General features: G+C 42.4%; 1 protein-coding gene and 1 long non-coding RNA gene across 6 annotated transcripts in view; one reads left to right on the top strand and one right to left on the bottom strand.

The window, feature by feature from the left end:
* The window catches only part of MED24 (mediator complex subunit 24), a 46,877-nt gene extending 44,608 nt beyond the window's left edge, over window positions 1-2,269 (bottom strand). The window contains exons 1-2 of one of the 4 annotated variants that reach the window (XM_075846760.1): window positions 2,137-2,269; window positions 398-536 (exon numbers count right to left, since the gene is read on the bottom strand). In XM_075846760.1, coding sequence (XP_075702875.1) covers window positions 398-536; window positions 2,137-2,151 — 154 coding nt within the window. In that variant the 5' untranslated portion in view covers window positions 2,152-2,269. Of the gene's footprint in view, window positions 1-397; window positions 537-2,042; window positions 2,116-2,136 lie in introns of those variants that run through there. The other 3 variants (XM_075846757.1, XM_075846758.1, XM_075846759.1) reach the window with 3 other exon arrangements.
* Window positions 2,187-15,039, top strand: part of LOC142666626 (uncharacterized) — a 79,210-nt gene continuing 66,357 nt past the window's right edge. Inside the window, exon 1 of one of the 2 annotated variants that reach the window (XR_012851711.1) lies at window positions 2,187-2,345. This is a non-coding gene — a long non-coding RNA (uncharacterized LOC142666626). Of the gene's footprint in view, window positions 2,346-2,510; window positions 2,658-15,039 lie in introns of those variants that run through there. The other variant, XR_012851710.1, reaches the window with a different exon arrangement.

Genomic DNA, 15,039 nt, shown 5'->3' with positions numbered 1-15,039 from the left:
TTGGAGCAGGAAAACTTCATCTGTCAGATATTTATACCATATACTGTGGATAAGCCATCCATTTTTCAGATACGAATACCCCTTTAAGTTTTATTGCGGCCCTTGGGAGTGAGACCATCTGACAATGTGGTCCTCAAACCAGAAAAGGTCTGTTCTAGAGGGACCTGTCAACTTAAAACGGCCTTTAATTATCATCCATATGAAAGAATTGAAACACATAGATGCAGATATATCTTCATCTGCAATTTTGTATGACATTTCATGGTGCAGAAATAGCAAAACTGAGGCTATTCAATGAAATAGCTGAAGAGTCACAGGCGAGGTGCAATGAACACCAGGCAGACATTTTGCTTTTAACTTTTTACTAAGAAGCGTAAGAGAAATTGATTTGACTAACCTGCTAAATTCAAGATATCCCAGGTAACTCCTTTGGGGAAGAATCTCTTCATGTTGATAGCCCATTGGTAATCGCTCCATCTCTCTTTCCAGGCCTGTAGAATGGCCTGTTTCAAGTTTACCAGCTTCATTTCGCAATTCTGTAAAAAAATATATATATATTTGTTTTTTTTAAACTTTTATTTTTGGAAAAGATGATATAATCACAGTGCACTATTCTTCTCTGCCGTCAACAGAAATCAAGAAGTTATACTGGTGATGCTTAACTTGCTATACTATAATGGACTCACACAGACGGGACAAGGGGTAGAGCTGGCAACATATTCTCCCAAGGCCCAATAATAAGACCCCCTTGGCTTTTAGCTATGTGATCTCAAAAGTAATGCTGCCATAGAAATGAACTGAACTAAACAGGACATGGCATCAGAGGCGATCCCACGCCTATAAGTGCCATAATCTGACAAATCTGTATGCTAGATTGAATAAAAGATGAAACTGACGGGGGTTACTTTAAAGAGTATAGAAATTAAATATAATCAATCCCCTAATATGTTTTATGGGAATAGCACCCTTTAGCTGTAGCGACACTTCAATAATAACCTGTAGGGCTGCATGAAAGTTTAAATTCCCCATCACTGCCTGCAGATTATCAATTCTGCTGACAGATCTGCTGAGCAATCATGAGAATTAAATTGCTATTTAATGTGTTATCTATTTATTAAGAGCTATAGAAGAACTGTATCTCATCCCATCATGAGTAATTAGAAAAGCCTTTTCAAGAAAAAGATTTCACAATTACCCGTCACAGAATCCAATCCTTGTTTTGGCTCCAAATATAAAGCTCCCACAATGGGGCCACATTTGGTGAAGGTAATAATCCGCAGAATGAAGGGGCCTCTTCAATATCTATTCAGACACAGCAGCTTGTCTCTATGTGCGGCTGTGCCAGGTACTGCAGCTCACCCACATTAACGTGAATGTAGCTGGGCTGCAGTATCCGGCACAGATACACATTTGGACAACTAATTAATTTAACCCCACTGATCACACCTTGATGGACTATCCTAAAGATAGATCATCAATAGATACCCCTATAAGTCTGGGGGTCCGGCATTCTACGCAGAAGTTATCTAAACAGAACAACTAATTTTCCTTTGAGCGGTCAAGGACAGATACAGTTTTGGGACATCATCCATAGTCAACATACTTATTGCTAAAGTACATTTGGTAAGTATCAAGGAGTAGGACTGCAGGATCAGACTACACAGGGTTTGCTTGTAGTCTGTAACCATGAACACACATAGGTCTGCAAAGGAGCTGTATACACAAAAAAGAATATTTTTCAATGAAGACTATTGGTAAAGTTGCTCTATTTCTTGTTTTTGATGGATTGAAGCAATAAAAAAAAAATTGGTTGCAAAGGTGGATAAACTACTGATTACTTATAGTGTCAACTGTTTTATCAACCCACATATGATGCATTACATAGGGAAGCTCGTAAGTAATCTGGATCCATGTATGGATGACTATATACACTGAATGAGAGATCATATATAGCAGCGCTATAATTTCCTAGTAACCACAAATAATAATTCTACGTCCTCATTCATTATAACATAAATCTTCACGATTATAACCCTCCTTACCGACGATCACAACACAATCAAGCCTCTAAATTAGCAGCCGCCATGACAGCTCCCAGCAATAGATTGGCTGAGTCGCAGAGGAATGACGTCATACCTGGCCGCGAAGCATCTTGGGAACTGTAGTTTCTTCCGCATGAGACGCGGCGGGAAAATGGAAGGTGTGTCGTAGTTACATTCTTGTGAGGGAAGATGATTTTCTTACAGAGGAATGAAGTGCTTCAAACAGGAAAAGGATTGTTGAGTTTGTTTCTTTATAGAATTTAATCTGTGAAAATAGTTGTCGTTTAGTAAGTCTATCGTGAGGTAAAAAGTACTTTAGGATTTCAGAGCATTGTATATGAAATAACAGCGTATTAATTATATATCGTGATTATCATGCTTATACGTTTTCTTTAGCTATGTTTTCCATTTCTTATCACCCAGCTTTACCATATTCCTGTCATAAATCCCTCACTGTCCTATAGCTAGGAAGATTTGATGTTCAGAAAGCTGGATGACGTTCCCTGTGGGACCTGTAATGGTGGACATGTTTGTTTTCTCCCAGCTCCCGATATAACCACTGAATAGAAGATGCTGGAGAACGTGTTTTTAGATGAAAATACTGTTTATATGCAGGTACTATTGTTGCAATGAATACCACAAAAAAAGTTGCAGCAAAATGTCAGCCATTTACAAAACTGATCAAATCACCTCAAAGATACTACATGTGGACTAGCCCTAAAGTGTATTTTCCAACAGACCGTATATGATGCAGATTTTCTGCCACAGGAAATCTGCAGTGGAATTTCATGAATCCGCAGGTAAACCAGTCACAGAAATCTGCAGCAAATTCTTTGCGTTTTTGATGCGGAAACGCGATGTAGCTGCAGAAATCATTGCAGATTTTCTGCATCGGTTTTACCTGCAGATTTAGTGTGAAGCATTAATTGTAGGAAAGTTAATATGGAGCTGTGCTTTTAACTACGGAATCGCAATAAAAACTACCACAAAACGAAATTATACTCGCCATTCAATTCTATTGCTCAAACGCGCAGCATCTTCGCGCAGAACCCGCAGCATAAATTGACATGCGTATTTGAAAGCCACATCACTGAACACTTTCTGCACGACTTCAGTATTTTTTCAGCAGCGTGTGACTGAGCTTTGCTAAGATCTCATCCACTTTGCTGCTAATGTAAGACCAAGTTCACGTGTTTTTTTGCCGAAGAAACCGCGTCGGAATAGGTACCAAAAGACATCCGAAACCGCCTCCCATTGATTTCAATGAGAGAGAGGCGGTTTTTTTCCACGTCGGCTTTTAGCCGCTCGCAGTAAAAAGAAAGAAGAGCAGTGTTCTGTTTCTTGCTGCGGTTCTGCCTCTGACCTCCTGTTGAAATCAATGGGAAGCAGAGAAAACATTTTTCGCTGCGTTTTTGGCATGCGGCACTCAATGGCTGCGGCAAAAAGGAAAGTGCAGGCAGGTCAAAATCTGCCTCAAAATTCCTTGCGGCAGATTTTTTCTGCCTGCAAAAAAAAACGTTGTGTGAACATGGCCTAAATGCTGCGGATTTTCCGCACAGTATTGTATTGCATATCTGGCCTGTGGGATCATACCCTATGGGCATTTTAAGGCGTGTGAGCAAATTGCAGTTAATTTCTGAAAAACCATGTCGTTTTGCCACAATATTGCGGTATTTTGTCCGCACCATCTGAATATACTCTGCACAGCAGAGACCTGTGTACGGAGGCTGTACATCTCCTTCGCGCAAAGCTGAATCGCCACCATGTGCTGCCGTACTGGACCGGTCAGAGACTATATGTACAGAAATATTCTGCTACATGCTGTAGCGGTTACATAGGCTGCAAGAAGACGAGGTGGTAGGGAGCCGGGATGTGTCGCTATGGCAACGCCAGTAAAGGTAAGTATTGACTTTGTGGTCTTTCATCCAGGATTCCCTGAGGGTTCTAGGTTTACGTTGCATACTTTTTCACAGAGTATCGTACCTGTTTGAAGTCTTAGGCATACTCGGGTACAATAGAGCCACCTCTGACAGCCCTATTGCGGCTCTTTATAAAACCGAGCCGTAATATGACCAAGTGCGTAAGCCCTTATGGTGATAAAAGTATGTAAAATTTAGGCTCCTGCCTTTGGCAGTTTCGTTCAGGTTTTCATAGCTTTTGACAGTAAGAAGAGCGAAACATGCAGAGCTATTCTTGCCATGAAAAGTATTATAAATCAATGGGGTCTGTCAGGCGACGATGAGATTCATCTTACGACCAATCCTGCACGACAATACAGCTTTTGTTAGGAAAAGAAGTCATAGTGCAGATGTAAACACGGCACGCGCTGACGTAGTAACTTCTATTCTTATAGGACTTGTGACTGCTCTTTTCCCCTTAGGCCTCATGCACACGACTGTAGTGTTTTTCTGGTCCGCAAATTCCAGGACCGTGTTCCGTGAAATGTCCTCCGCAGTTCATCCGTATGTAATCCGCAGTTCATCCGTATGTAATCCGCAAAATGCGGATAAAAAAAAAAAAACCTAGGTAAAACAGGATGACGACAGAACTCATTCCCGATTGTCGCCTAGCAACACTTCCGCAAACTGCGGTTGACACACGGAGGTGTACCCGCATTTTCCACGGACCCATTGACTTCTATGGGCATGTCCGCATCTAATTTGCGGGCCGTAATAAGACATGTCCTGAGTTTGTGCGGCACGGACATGCGGGGACCCGTGAAAACACGGATAGTGTGTATGGGTCCGCAATTCTCCCGTGGATTTTTGGGGGCATTGCGGACGCAAAAACACGTTCGTGTGCATGGGGCCTTAGACTTATAATATGTCTGCCAGATTAAAATTAGTTTTTTTGTAATTGTGTTTTGTTTTTTTTCTAGCACCATGTTTGCTAAAAAGTGGAGTAGTTGCCCATGGCTACTTTTTCCTTTTGCACTAGGTTTGATACATCTCTTCCACTGTTTGATTATATCTACTAGGGATGCATGATGCATCGAAACTTCGATACTGTTTCGATGCCGCACACCCTGAAACGGTCCGATACTGTTATTTCATGTATTTCGATACTAAGCTGTGCTGCCGCACAGCTTAGCATTGTAACACATGAATGTATGAGCGGGGCTGCGGCAGTGTAATGCAGCCATTACCCCGCTTCTGAGTACTCACAAGTGCGCGTGGTCAGCATGTGGTGCGACCAGCACTGCGCTAATGAGTGGCGGCACTGAAGACAGAACATGTTCTCTGTCTTCAGTGCCTGCGCCACCTCATTAGTGCAGCGCCGGCCGCATCACCTGATGCTGACCGCGTGTGCACAGGAGCGGGGCAATGGCTGTATTCCACAGCCGCTGCCCTGCTGTAACGGTGGAGATGAGAGAAATCTCTGATCTCTGCCGCTATTCCCCTGAATGCTGCGATCAAAGCTGACCGCAGCATTGAAGGGGAAAATGAGAAAGGGGGATGACCCTTGGATCGCGTCACAGGGAATCCACATGGGCAGACATTGAAGGACCCCAGGGCTGTCTTACCATATTTCCTGTTAGGTCATACTTCGGTGTGTCCTAACAACTGCCTGTGTACTATCCGTACACAAGCTAATGTACTGGCATATAGATATATGCCCATACATTAATTTATAAAAATACAAAAGTTAAAACATAATAATGTTAAATAAAAAAATATACATACACAATTGTGTCTCAATACATAAATACACATATTCGGTATTGGCGCGGCCGTAATAACATGCACAACAAATTTTTTACGTCACGTGTAGGCTATGAAAAAAACTTTGTACTTATTAATGTAAGGCACGATATGTGATGAATTTAACCTCCATGTGCCTCGCATTAATAGTAATTAACCCCATCATGTACCTCACACATTAACCCAATGCTGTCCATTATGACTGAGAAACATTATGGGGTTAATTACTATTAAAGTGAGGCACATTCAAAATTCATCACACCTCGCGTCTCACATCGGAAAATGGAAGAACTTATTATTTTTTTTTATTATTGGTGAAGTATCGTTTTGGTATATCAAATCGCAATACTACACAAAGTATTGGTATCGAAGTTCAAATTCTGGTATCTATGCAATATGTATGCCTTGTCTCAAAATGGCCTTGTTCACACATTGCAGATTTGCTTCATGTATGTCTTTAAACCCAAACCTTGATTGGAGCCTAAACAGAAGAAATACATAAAGGAAAGCCTTATACGTCTGCTCTCCTGGGTCCAATTCTGTTTTTGGCCTACTTGCATTTACAATTTGCAGCAAATCTGCGCTGTGTAAACAAGGTCTTACTGTGACTGCCCCTGCTGGAAAAGATGACGCTGGATGCGGTCTGTGATAGCCCAGCACCAAGCATTGGGTAGAAGCACCCATCTGCCAGATCCATGGAGCTGGAAGGGTTTCTATTGCCATTGCTACCAGTTTTATCCTTTCAACTATGACAGCACCCCTGGAGAGACATCCCATTCGCTTGACATGAAGCCTGAGGATGTATAAAAGGACACGCATCTCCACACACCCAGTCAGGTTTCCTGTCCTCCGGATGGGATTGTTCTGTTAGGAAAGCAGCACTTCTCCATGGGTTGCAGGCCCCCTAGCAAGGTCTTACATTTTTTCCCTAGGGGTGCCGTGGAAGGTGTAAGTCTCCTTCAGAGGGAGCAACCTAAAGCCTGGGGTTGGTTGCTCTCCCCCCCCCCCCCCCCTCTCCAGGTCCATCGCCTCCCTCCCTGGATGTGGGATTAGGTCCCACGTGGTGGGACCTTCCTCTGGCGGGAGAGCGGTTCTCCCGGGGTCATCTCTGTTCCCTCGTGTGGCCGGCACGCATGCCTAATGTTGGCGGCTTCCGGCGTACTCTGTGCGAAACTTCCCGACGCGTCACTTCCAGTGGGGTGACGCGTCGTACACTCAGGAGGCGGTGTTCCGTCGGCCGAAACGGGGAGGACAACTCCTGGCGTTCGGTGCAGAGGACCTCCCCAGCCAATCCAAGGCCAATTTAGGCCTGAACAAGATGGAGCCTCAGTCTCCAGCATCTCCTTCCATAATGGAAACGCCAGGAGCAGCAACCGGTACTTGAGGAGAAGGCAGGACCATAGGGTAACATAAAAAATAAACCTTCTTTCTTGCTAATACTGTTCTCTTCTCTTGTACATATGTTTAGGCCAGGGAAGGTCCTAGCAAAAAATTGGATAAAACCCGTAACAAAGGCTGCGCAGTTTGTAATAAGAAACTAGCAGCCGCTTATAATACAAGACTTTGCCAGAATTGTTTAGATAAAATCATCACGGAAGAATCTGCAAGTCTTGCCTCAAGCATTAAAGAGATTGTGAGGGCAGAAGTTAGGAACGCCTTAAAGTCCCTAAAGAAAAAGACGGATCTTCCATCTAGTCGGGTAGATTTATACGATTCCTCTGCTGAAGAGGATTCTCAGCTAGAGGGAGGGCTAAGCTTTTTGGATAATACCTCAGTCGAGGACGGGGGGAGTTTGTTCTTAGCAGAAGATGTAGACCAGCTTCTTAAAACTGTAAGAGCAACTATGAACATTCATGACCGCAAAAAACCTTGTTCCGTCCAGGACATAATGTTTGAAGGCCTAGGGCTTAGAAAACCGAAAACCTTCCCCATTCATAAGAAGTTATTAAGCCTCATTTAAAAGGGAATGGAAAAATCCGGATAGGAAAGTCGGTATTCCCAAAATTCTTAAGAGGAAATATCCATTTGAAGACTAAGTCTACAAGGACTGGGATAATAGCCCTAGACTTGACGCCCCAGAGGCAAAAATATCTAGGAAGAATGCTCTTCCATTTGAGGATCTAGGCTCTTTATCAGATCCCATGGATAGGAAATCCGATTACTACCTCAAGAGAACCTGGGAAGCTTCTACGGGGACCTTTAAGCCGGGCGTGTCAGCCACTTGCGTGGCTCGGTCTCTAAAGATATGGCTAGCGCAATTAGAGCTCTACCTTAGATAAAACTACTAGGGATCAGATCCTCTCCTCCCTTCCAATGTTATCAAAGGCAGCAGATTTTTTTGCCGACGCCTCGGTAGATTCTGTGCGCCTCTCTGCCAGATCAGCGGCTCTCTCAAACCCCGCCACGAGGGCTATCTGGCTAAAAACCTTGAAGGTGGACACTGGGTCCCAAGGAAAGCTATGTGCTATTCCCTGCTCCGGTGATTATCTGTCTGGGCCCCCGCTAGACGACCTGTTAGAAAAAGTGTCTGATAGGAAGAAGGGGTTCCCTACACGAGGGAAACTAACGGATTCCTTTCGTCCCAGGAGATTTAATAAAAGACCTAACCCTAGGGGACAGGAGTCTAGGCAAAACAAGGGCTTTCTTTTCAGACCTCCAAAACGACCCCAAAAACACAGACCACCAGCAATGACGCCAGAAGACCCATGGTGGGGGGTCATCTTTCCAGGTACTACAGAAATTGGGGAGAAATCACATAAAATCCATGGATCCTAGGAATTATAAAAACAGGGTACGTCCTGGAATTCAGATCTCTTCCCCCAAACAGATTCTTTGCCACAAAGACCCTAAAAATTTTAGACAAGCAACAAGTATTAGAGGCAGAAATTCTGTCACTTATAAGAAAAGGGGTCCTAATTCAAATCCCAAGTGCAGAGGCAGGCCAGGGCTTTTATTCCCCTCTCTTCCTGGTGAAGAAACCAGAAGGGAAATACAGGGTCATAATAAATCTAAAGGATTTGAACGCTTATCTAACATCCAAAAATTTTTGTATGGAGAGCATTCCTTCTACCATAAATCTCCTCTCCAAAGATTGTGTGATGGCATCACTAGACCTGGAGGATGCATACTATCATGTACCCATATGCAGTCCTCACCAGAAATATCTAAGGGTAGCCGTGACGCTCAACAAATTCTTGTTTTACCTGCAGTGCAGAGTCCTCCCCTTTTGCCATTTCACAAGCCCCAAGGGTGTTATCAACAATAATAATTGCAGAAATTACATCATACATCAGGACAAGGGACATCCTCCTGATTCCCTACCTGTACTATTTTCTGATCGTGGCAGAAACATCTCAGGCCCTGATCCAGCAGATAAAAATAATTTGCTCTATCCTAACGAATTTAGGATGGAAGATAAATTTAAAAAAATCTAATTTAATCCCATCAACCAGATGTGTCTTTCTAGGGATTCTGCTAGATTCCTCCAGGCAGATGTCCTTTGTCCCAGAAGGGAAGCTCAATCCCCTGATGGACAGGGTCTCGGCTATATTTAGACCATATGACCTTTCAGGAAAGCTATGTCGGTTCTCGTCCTCATAACGTCATGCATCCCAGCAGTATTATGTGCTCACTTCAGATCCAGTGCTCTACAATGGGACATTCTAAATCTGGGACAGGAACAATCTCTCCCTAGATCAATCCCTCCACATATCATCTGCAGCCAGGCTGTCTCTCAGATGGTGGTTGAACAAGGAAAACCTCAGGCGGGGCATTCCATGGATCACAACCCCTACCCTAAATTTAAGTTCCAAACAAACGTTACCGAAGTGACGGGATTGTGAATAGACCTCGCGTCCTGGCTGGAAGCTATGTCTTTTCACTCTCAAGACACTTGAGTAACGTTCATGTGTGAGTAAGTGACAGCACATCGTGATCTAGCAAGAGCACCATGTCCGGAGTACATGAATGGAAAGAAGTGTATGATGCTGATTGGTTAGCGTCATACACTTCTCTCCACAACGCCCACTTGGTCAAAAGCTAAAAAACGTCCAGTTGGGCATTAAGAAAGTCATTAGCATAAATCTAAATTAGGTCATAACTCCGTCAAAATTGATAGTTTTTCTAAATAAAAAACACTGCTGTAATCTACATTACAGCGCCGATCACATCATGTACAATATAGGCCACTTATAATGTGGTGACAGAGCCTCTTTAAACAGGCCATACATTTAGCCTATGTAAGTAAGAATCTCCAGCCTCCAAAGTTCTTCTGAGCCCACTCCACCAGGGCTGTGTCCAATTCTTGGGCTGAGAGAGCAGAGGCATCCTTAGATCAGATATGCAAGGCTGCTACATAGAGCTCTCCTCACTTTCCTCAAACATTACCGATTACAACTGCATACAGCCTCTGACTTGGCCTTTGGTAGAAAGGTACTACAAGCTGGCGGTCCCACCCTAAATTTTGACTTCTATTGTACATCTCCAGGGGTGCTGTCATAGTTGAAAGGGTAAAAGATTGATTACTTACCGGTAATTGGTTTTTCATGAATCTATGACAGCACCCCTCTGTTACCCTTCCTAATTCTAGCAGCGTATATAGTCCTCATAAAGCGAGTGCCAACATGAATACAAAAGGATTCCTTGTAAATACTGTATATATGAAGGTGTGAGGTAATTCCACTGGGTGGCATAAAAAAATTATTATATATATGTATGTGTGTAATTAATTCTCATCCGGAGTTCTTCCTAAGACTCGGTGTGTGGAGAGGTGTCCTTCTTTTTTTTTTTTTTTTTTTTATATCATTATCCTCAGGCTTCCTGTCCAGCGAATGGGATGTCTCTCCAGGGGTGCTGTCATGGGTTCATGAAAAAACGATTATCGGTAAGTAATCAATCTTTTTCCTTTTTTCTCCAGGCTTATTTTTCACTATATCCCAATTCAGTCCCAAAGTTGAGAGACATAATATTAATCATATTGTGTTCGAAAACATTATAAATTGCAAACGAGTTACAATTTTTGCTAACTTACATGAGCAGAATCTATAAAAAATAAAATAACATTAACCCTTTCTTTATGCGAATACAAAATACAGCACATCATTTTGCAACAAAACTGCTTTATCATTCCAATCAATATTTTATATTTAGTTTTTGAAGCAGAGGTGGAGAATGTCAGTTGTCATAGTAACTAATCATGTGCATCATGGTCAATGGAGTAGGAGATTGATGCTGGGACACAGGAATGTGCCTTCATGTAAATAGCTGGCTTTTTTTAAAATTCACCCTGTATATGGTGGAAGCTGAAGCTGGTATGAGAAGTCAGTGCAGTATATGTGGGCACCGCTGGCATTCTTGTGGGAGGTATGGAAAATAAAGGTGTTATGTGTTTGAATTAGTATTGGTTTAAGGTTTGATAATAGCAGAGTATGGCATGTGGTTCATTTCTTCACCATGATAAACTCACTTTATAGCGCTGTACTTATTCGTTCATGTACATAGTGTTCAGAACAGAGTGAATGTGGTGGGGGTAAATACCTGTCCCCATAGAAGCACTAATAAATGGAAGTCAGTGGGTGCATCTAAACCATCCCCTGATCCTCTGATCATGGGAGTCTGAAAAACTACACAGTGTCCCAACAGGACAACCCTGTTCAATGTGCCCTCTTTGCTCATACGGACGTCAAAGAAGGGGGGTTATCCACTCAGAACCCTATATTAGCCAGAGCGAAGAGACGCTAAAAGAGCGGCTCCCCCAGGTAACCATTGTTAGGCCTTGTTCACATGGTGCTAAAATAACCAACGTGTAAACGTGTCAAAACGCTTTATAAAACACAGGCTTTTTTTGCACTTTTTTTTTGGCGCGTAATCAGGACTCCCATTGACTATGGGAATTAGTTTTACGCCAAGAATTAACCGAACGCTTCTTATGTTTCACATGATGCGTTTTAAACACGCGCACGTAAAAAAAATCACATCGTATGCACTGCAATTAATTTTCCCATTGATGGCAATGGGAAGCTTAAAGCATGCGTTTTTGGGCTCGTAAAATTCGTCAAATACACGCCGTGTGAACACGGACTTACTGTTTCTGACATTTTTCACATTATTTTGCTCATAAGCATGGCTTTTTCACATGCAGCTTTTTCTTCACGAAGATAACTTCATAAGTGCACTGGCCACTGCTTCTAAAAAGATCAACACAGTCCTCTTCTGTCAACATTCTCATGTTCTGATTTACATTTCTTGGAAGGTCTTTCACTACCCACTTCAAAGCAGGCTGCACAAAGAAGATTGGATATCTCTGTCTAAGAGTTTTCTATGAAGCTAGTTACGTAGAGGGTATTATGCTGCAACCGATGGTGCATGCTGTTATTTAATTTTCTTTAAATGCGTACTCCACATATATAAAAAAAATCTTTTGTATACTGCTTAATCTTTATATAGCGGTATGCATGGCCCCTTTGAAATATTTGTGCACTGTATTTGGGATCCTTGTTATACAGATTTGAAATTCTGTACAGCGGTCTGAATGAGGCCCAAGTCTGTGTCCCACCGTAACTGTGCTTCTAGGAGAGAATAACTCCATACATACGGCCTCTAATAGACCATGCCAAGTTGGGAATCGGAGGCATGCCTAGGTACAGTAAGGCCCCATGCACCTTTTGTGGGAGCAGTGTCCGGGTTCTGTACAAAACTGAACCATAGTAGGATTATTTGCATGAGGTCTAATCGCAATTGCGAAGTTCATAACTTAGATGTGATAGTTTACAGGTGGATTCTGCATGTCCGAGACTAACACTGAAACCCTCAGGTCCACGAGACTGACAGATTAAGTGAATAGCGCTAGATACATCAGCTCTGTATAGAGAATACAGAGCAGCTGTATCTAGAAAAAAAAAAGTGAAACTAATTTTTAATAAAGTATTTAGAAAATTACACCAAACACACTGATACACCTTTTTATGCAATTAATTAATTTGCCTTTCAAAGGTTTATATAGCCTTTAACCCCTTCCCTCTGTGGCCAATTTTGACTTTCCTGACAGCACCTTATTTTTCAAACCTGACTTATCTCACTTTGTGGTAATAACTTTTGAATGCTTTTACCTATCCCAAAAATTCTGAGATTATTTTCTCGTGACACATTGGACTTTGTTACTGGTAAAATTGGGTCAATATATTCAGTATTTAATTGTGAAAACACCAAAATGTAATGAAAAATTAGCATTTTTATCAATTTAAATGTATCTGCTCGTAAGACAAATAGTTATAGTTGCTGGAAAGCGCAACGGATAGAAAAAAGGGGTTTCCAGAAGCCTAAAGAGAGACCCCCTCAGTTTCGTAAGTTTTGCCAACCGAGGGAAACCACTTTACAGAACTACAAATGTAAATGGAAGTCCGGCCGCTGGAGTTATCCTCGACCCCTTCCACCCTTAGGATATCTCCTCAACCCTAATAACCAATTTCAGCCCTCAAAGCAATGACGCCAGACGTGTAGGGGGACGGCTCCTACATTTTTATTCCAAATGGACCAGAATAACCCAGAACTTTTGGGTTCTATGAATTATAGAAGGAGGGTACAAAATAGAGTTCTCTTCCATTCCACCAGAGAAGTTTCTATTAACCAAGAGATTTTCATCTATTTCTCATCCTGGATGTCCAGAAACTGCTACAATTAAAAGCGATTACTCCAGTACCACACAACGAAAGATTCAAGGGCCACTACTCAAAAATCTTCTTGGTCAAGAAACCAAACGGTTCTTACATGACTATAATCCACCTGAAATTATTGAACAAATGGGTGAAATATTGAAATGGAGTCTATCTAATCGACTTCTCCTCTAATAAGTAAAGTAGCATCAATGTGTGCGATAGATTTAAAGGATGCGTACTTTAACGTCCCTATCCACCCAGCTTACCAAACATTCCTCAGATTCGCGATTCAGAACTATCCTTCCGTTTTTCACTTCCAATTTGTCTATCTCCTCTTCGGCATTTCCTCCGCCCCCAGAATTTTTACAAAAATGATGCCATTTTTAAGGAGTCTAAGCATAGTGATTATCCCATATCTAGACGGTTTCCTGCTGACAGCAGATACTCTTTCTATCCTAAACAGCCATCGGTTACAGGTTCTTTCCCTACTACAGGAATTAGGATGGATAATCAACTTCGAGAAGTCAAGTCTTCCTCTCCAAAAACACAAGATCTTCCTAGGAGTGCTGTTAGACTCCTCCCTCCAACATACCTTACTCCCAAGGGAGAAACAAATACTTCTACAGGCCGAAGTGAGGACATTTTGGGGAAGAAACACCTGTTCCATAAGGGAAGGAATGCGGATGTTGGGATTGATGACGTCTGGCATCTAATCCATTCCATGGAGTCAATTCCACTCCCGACCCTTACAGAATCTAATCCTGTCCCAGTGGGATCGAAAACCGGACTCTCTGAATTCAAGGATTCGGATTCACGAAACAATGAAGTAATCTCTCCACTGGTGGCTCTGCCCAAACAATATAAGCAAGGGGGTCCCATGGAAAACTTCTTATGTAGTAATTACCACAGATGCCAGCAAACATGGCTCGGGGTCGGTGGTCCAAGACATGCATTTTCAAGGCACATGGCCTTCTCAGATGAAGATTATGTCCTCAAACTTCAGAGAACTAAAGGCCGTATGGGAGACATTCATAAAAGCTACGCCCATCATAAAAGTGATGCACGTAAGAATTTTATCGGACAATCTAAGGGCAGTGTCCTTTCTTTACCATCAGGGGGGAACAAGACACGCTCTTCTTAAGGCCCTCTCTGTATAAATCTTCAGTTGGGCAGAAGAAAATGTCCTATCTGTTTCCGTGGTCCACCTAAAAGGCTCAGAGAACCTATCGGCAGACTTCCTATGTCGGAAGAAAATAGACCCCGGGGAATGGTCCCTGAACAAAGTAATTTTTCAGGCCATAACCCAAAGATGGGGTTATTCTCCAAATATAAAACTCCTAGGTAGAGACATTCTTCTCCCTAAATCTCAGACAACCCATTGGGGGTAGATTCATTATCCCAACTCTGGGACATGGATCTGGCCTATGCCTTTCCTCTAATTCTAGTGGTATTAAGAAAAATCCAGGAAGATTTGACAAAACTTATCATTCTTCCCTATTGGCCAAAAATAAGCTAGTTTCCAATCCTAAAGTACCTAGCATTGGAAGACCCTATCATGCTCTGTCAAGAACCTTCTCTCCCAGGGTCCCTTATTCATTCAAGGAGTAGAAACTCTGAAGTTGTCCGCTTGGATCCTGAAAGGCA

This window comes from Rhinoderma darwinii, chromosome 13 (genome assembly GCF_050947455.1).
Source record: "Rhinoderma darwinii isolate aRhiDar2 chromosome 13, aRhiDar2.hap1, whole genome shotgun sequence".
Lineage (NCBI taxonomy): Eukaryota > Metazoa > Chordata > Amphibia > Anura > Rhinodermatidae > Rhinoderma > Rhinoderma darwinii.
This window is presented reverse-complemented; position numbering and strand designations above follow the sequence as displayed.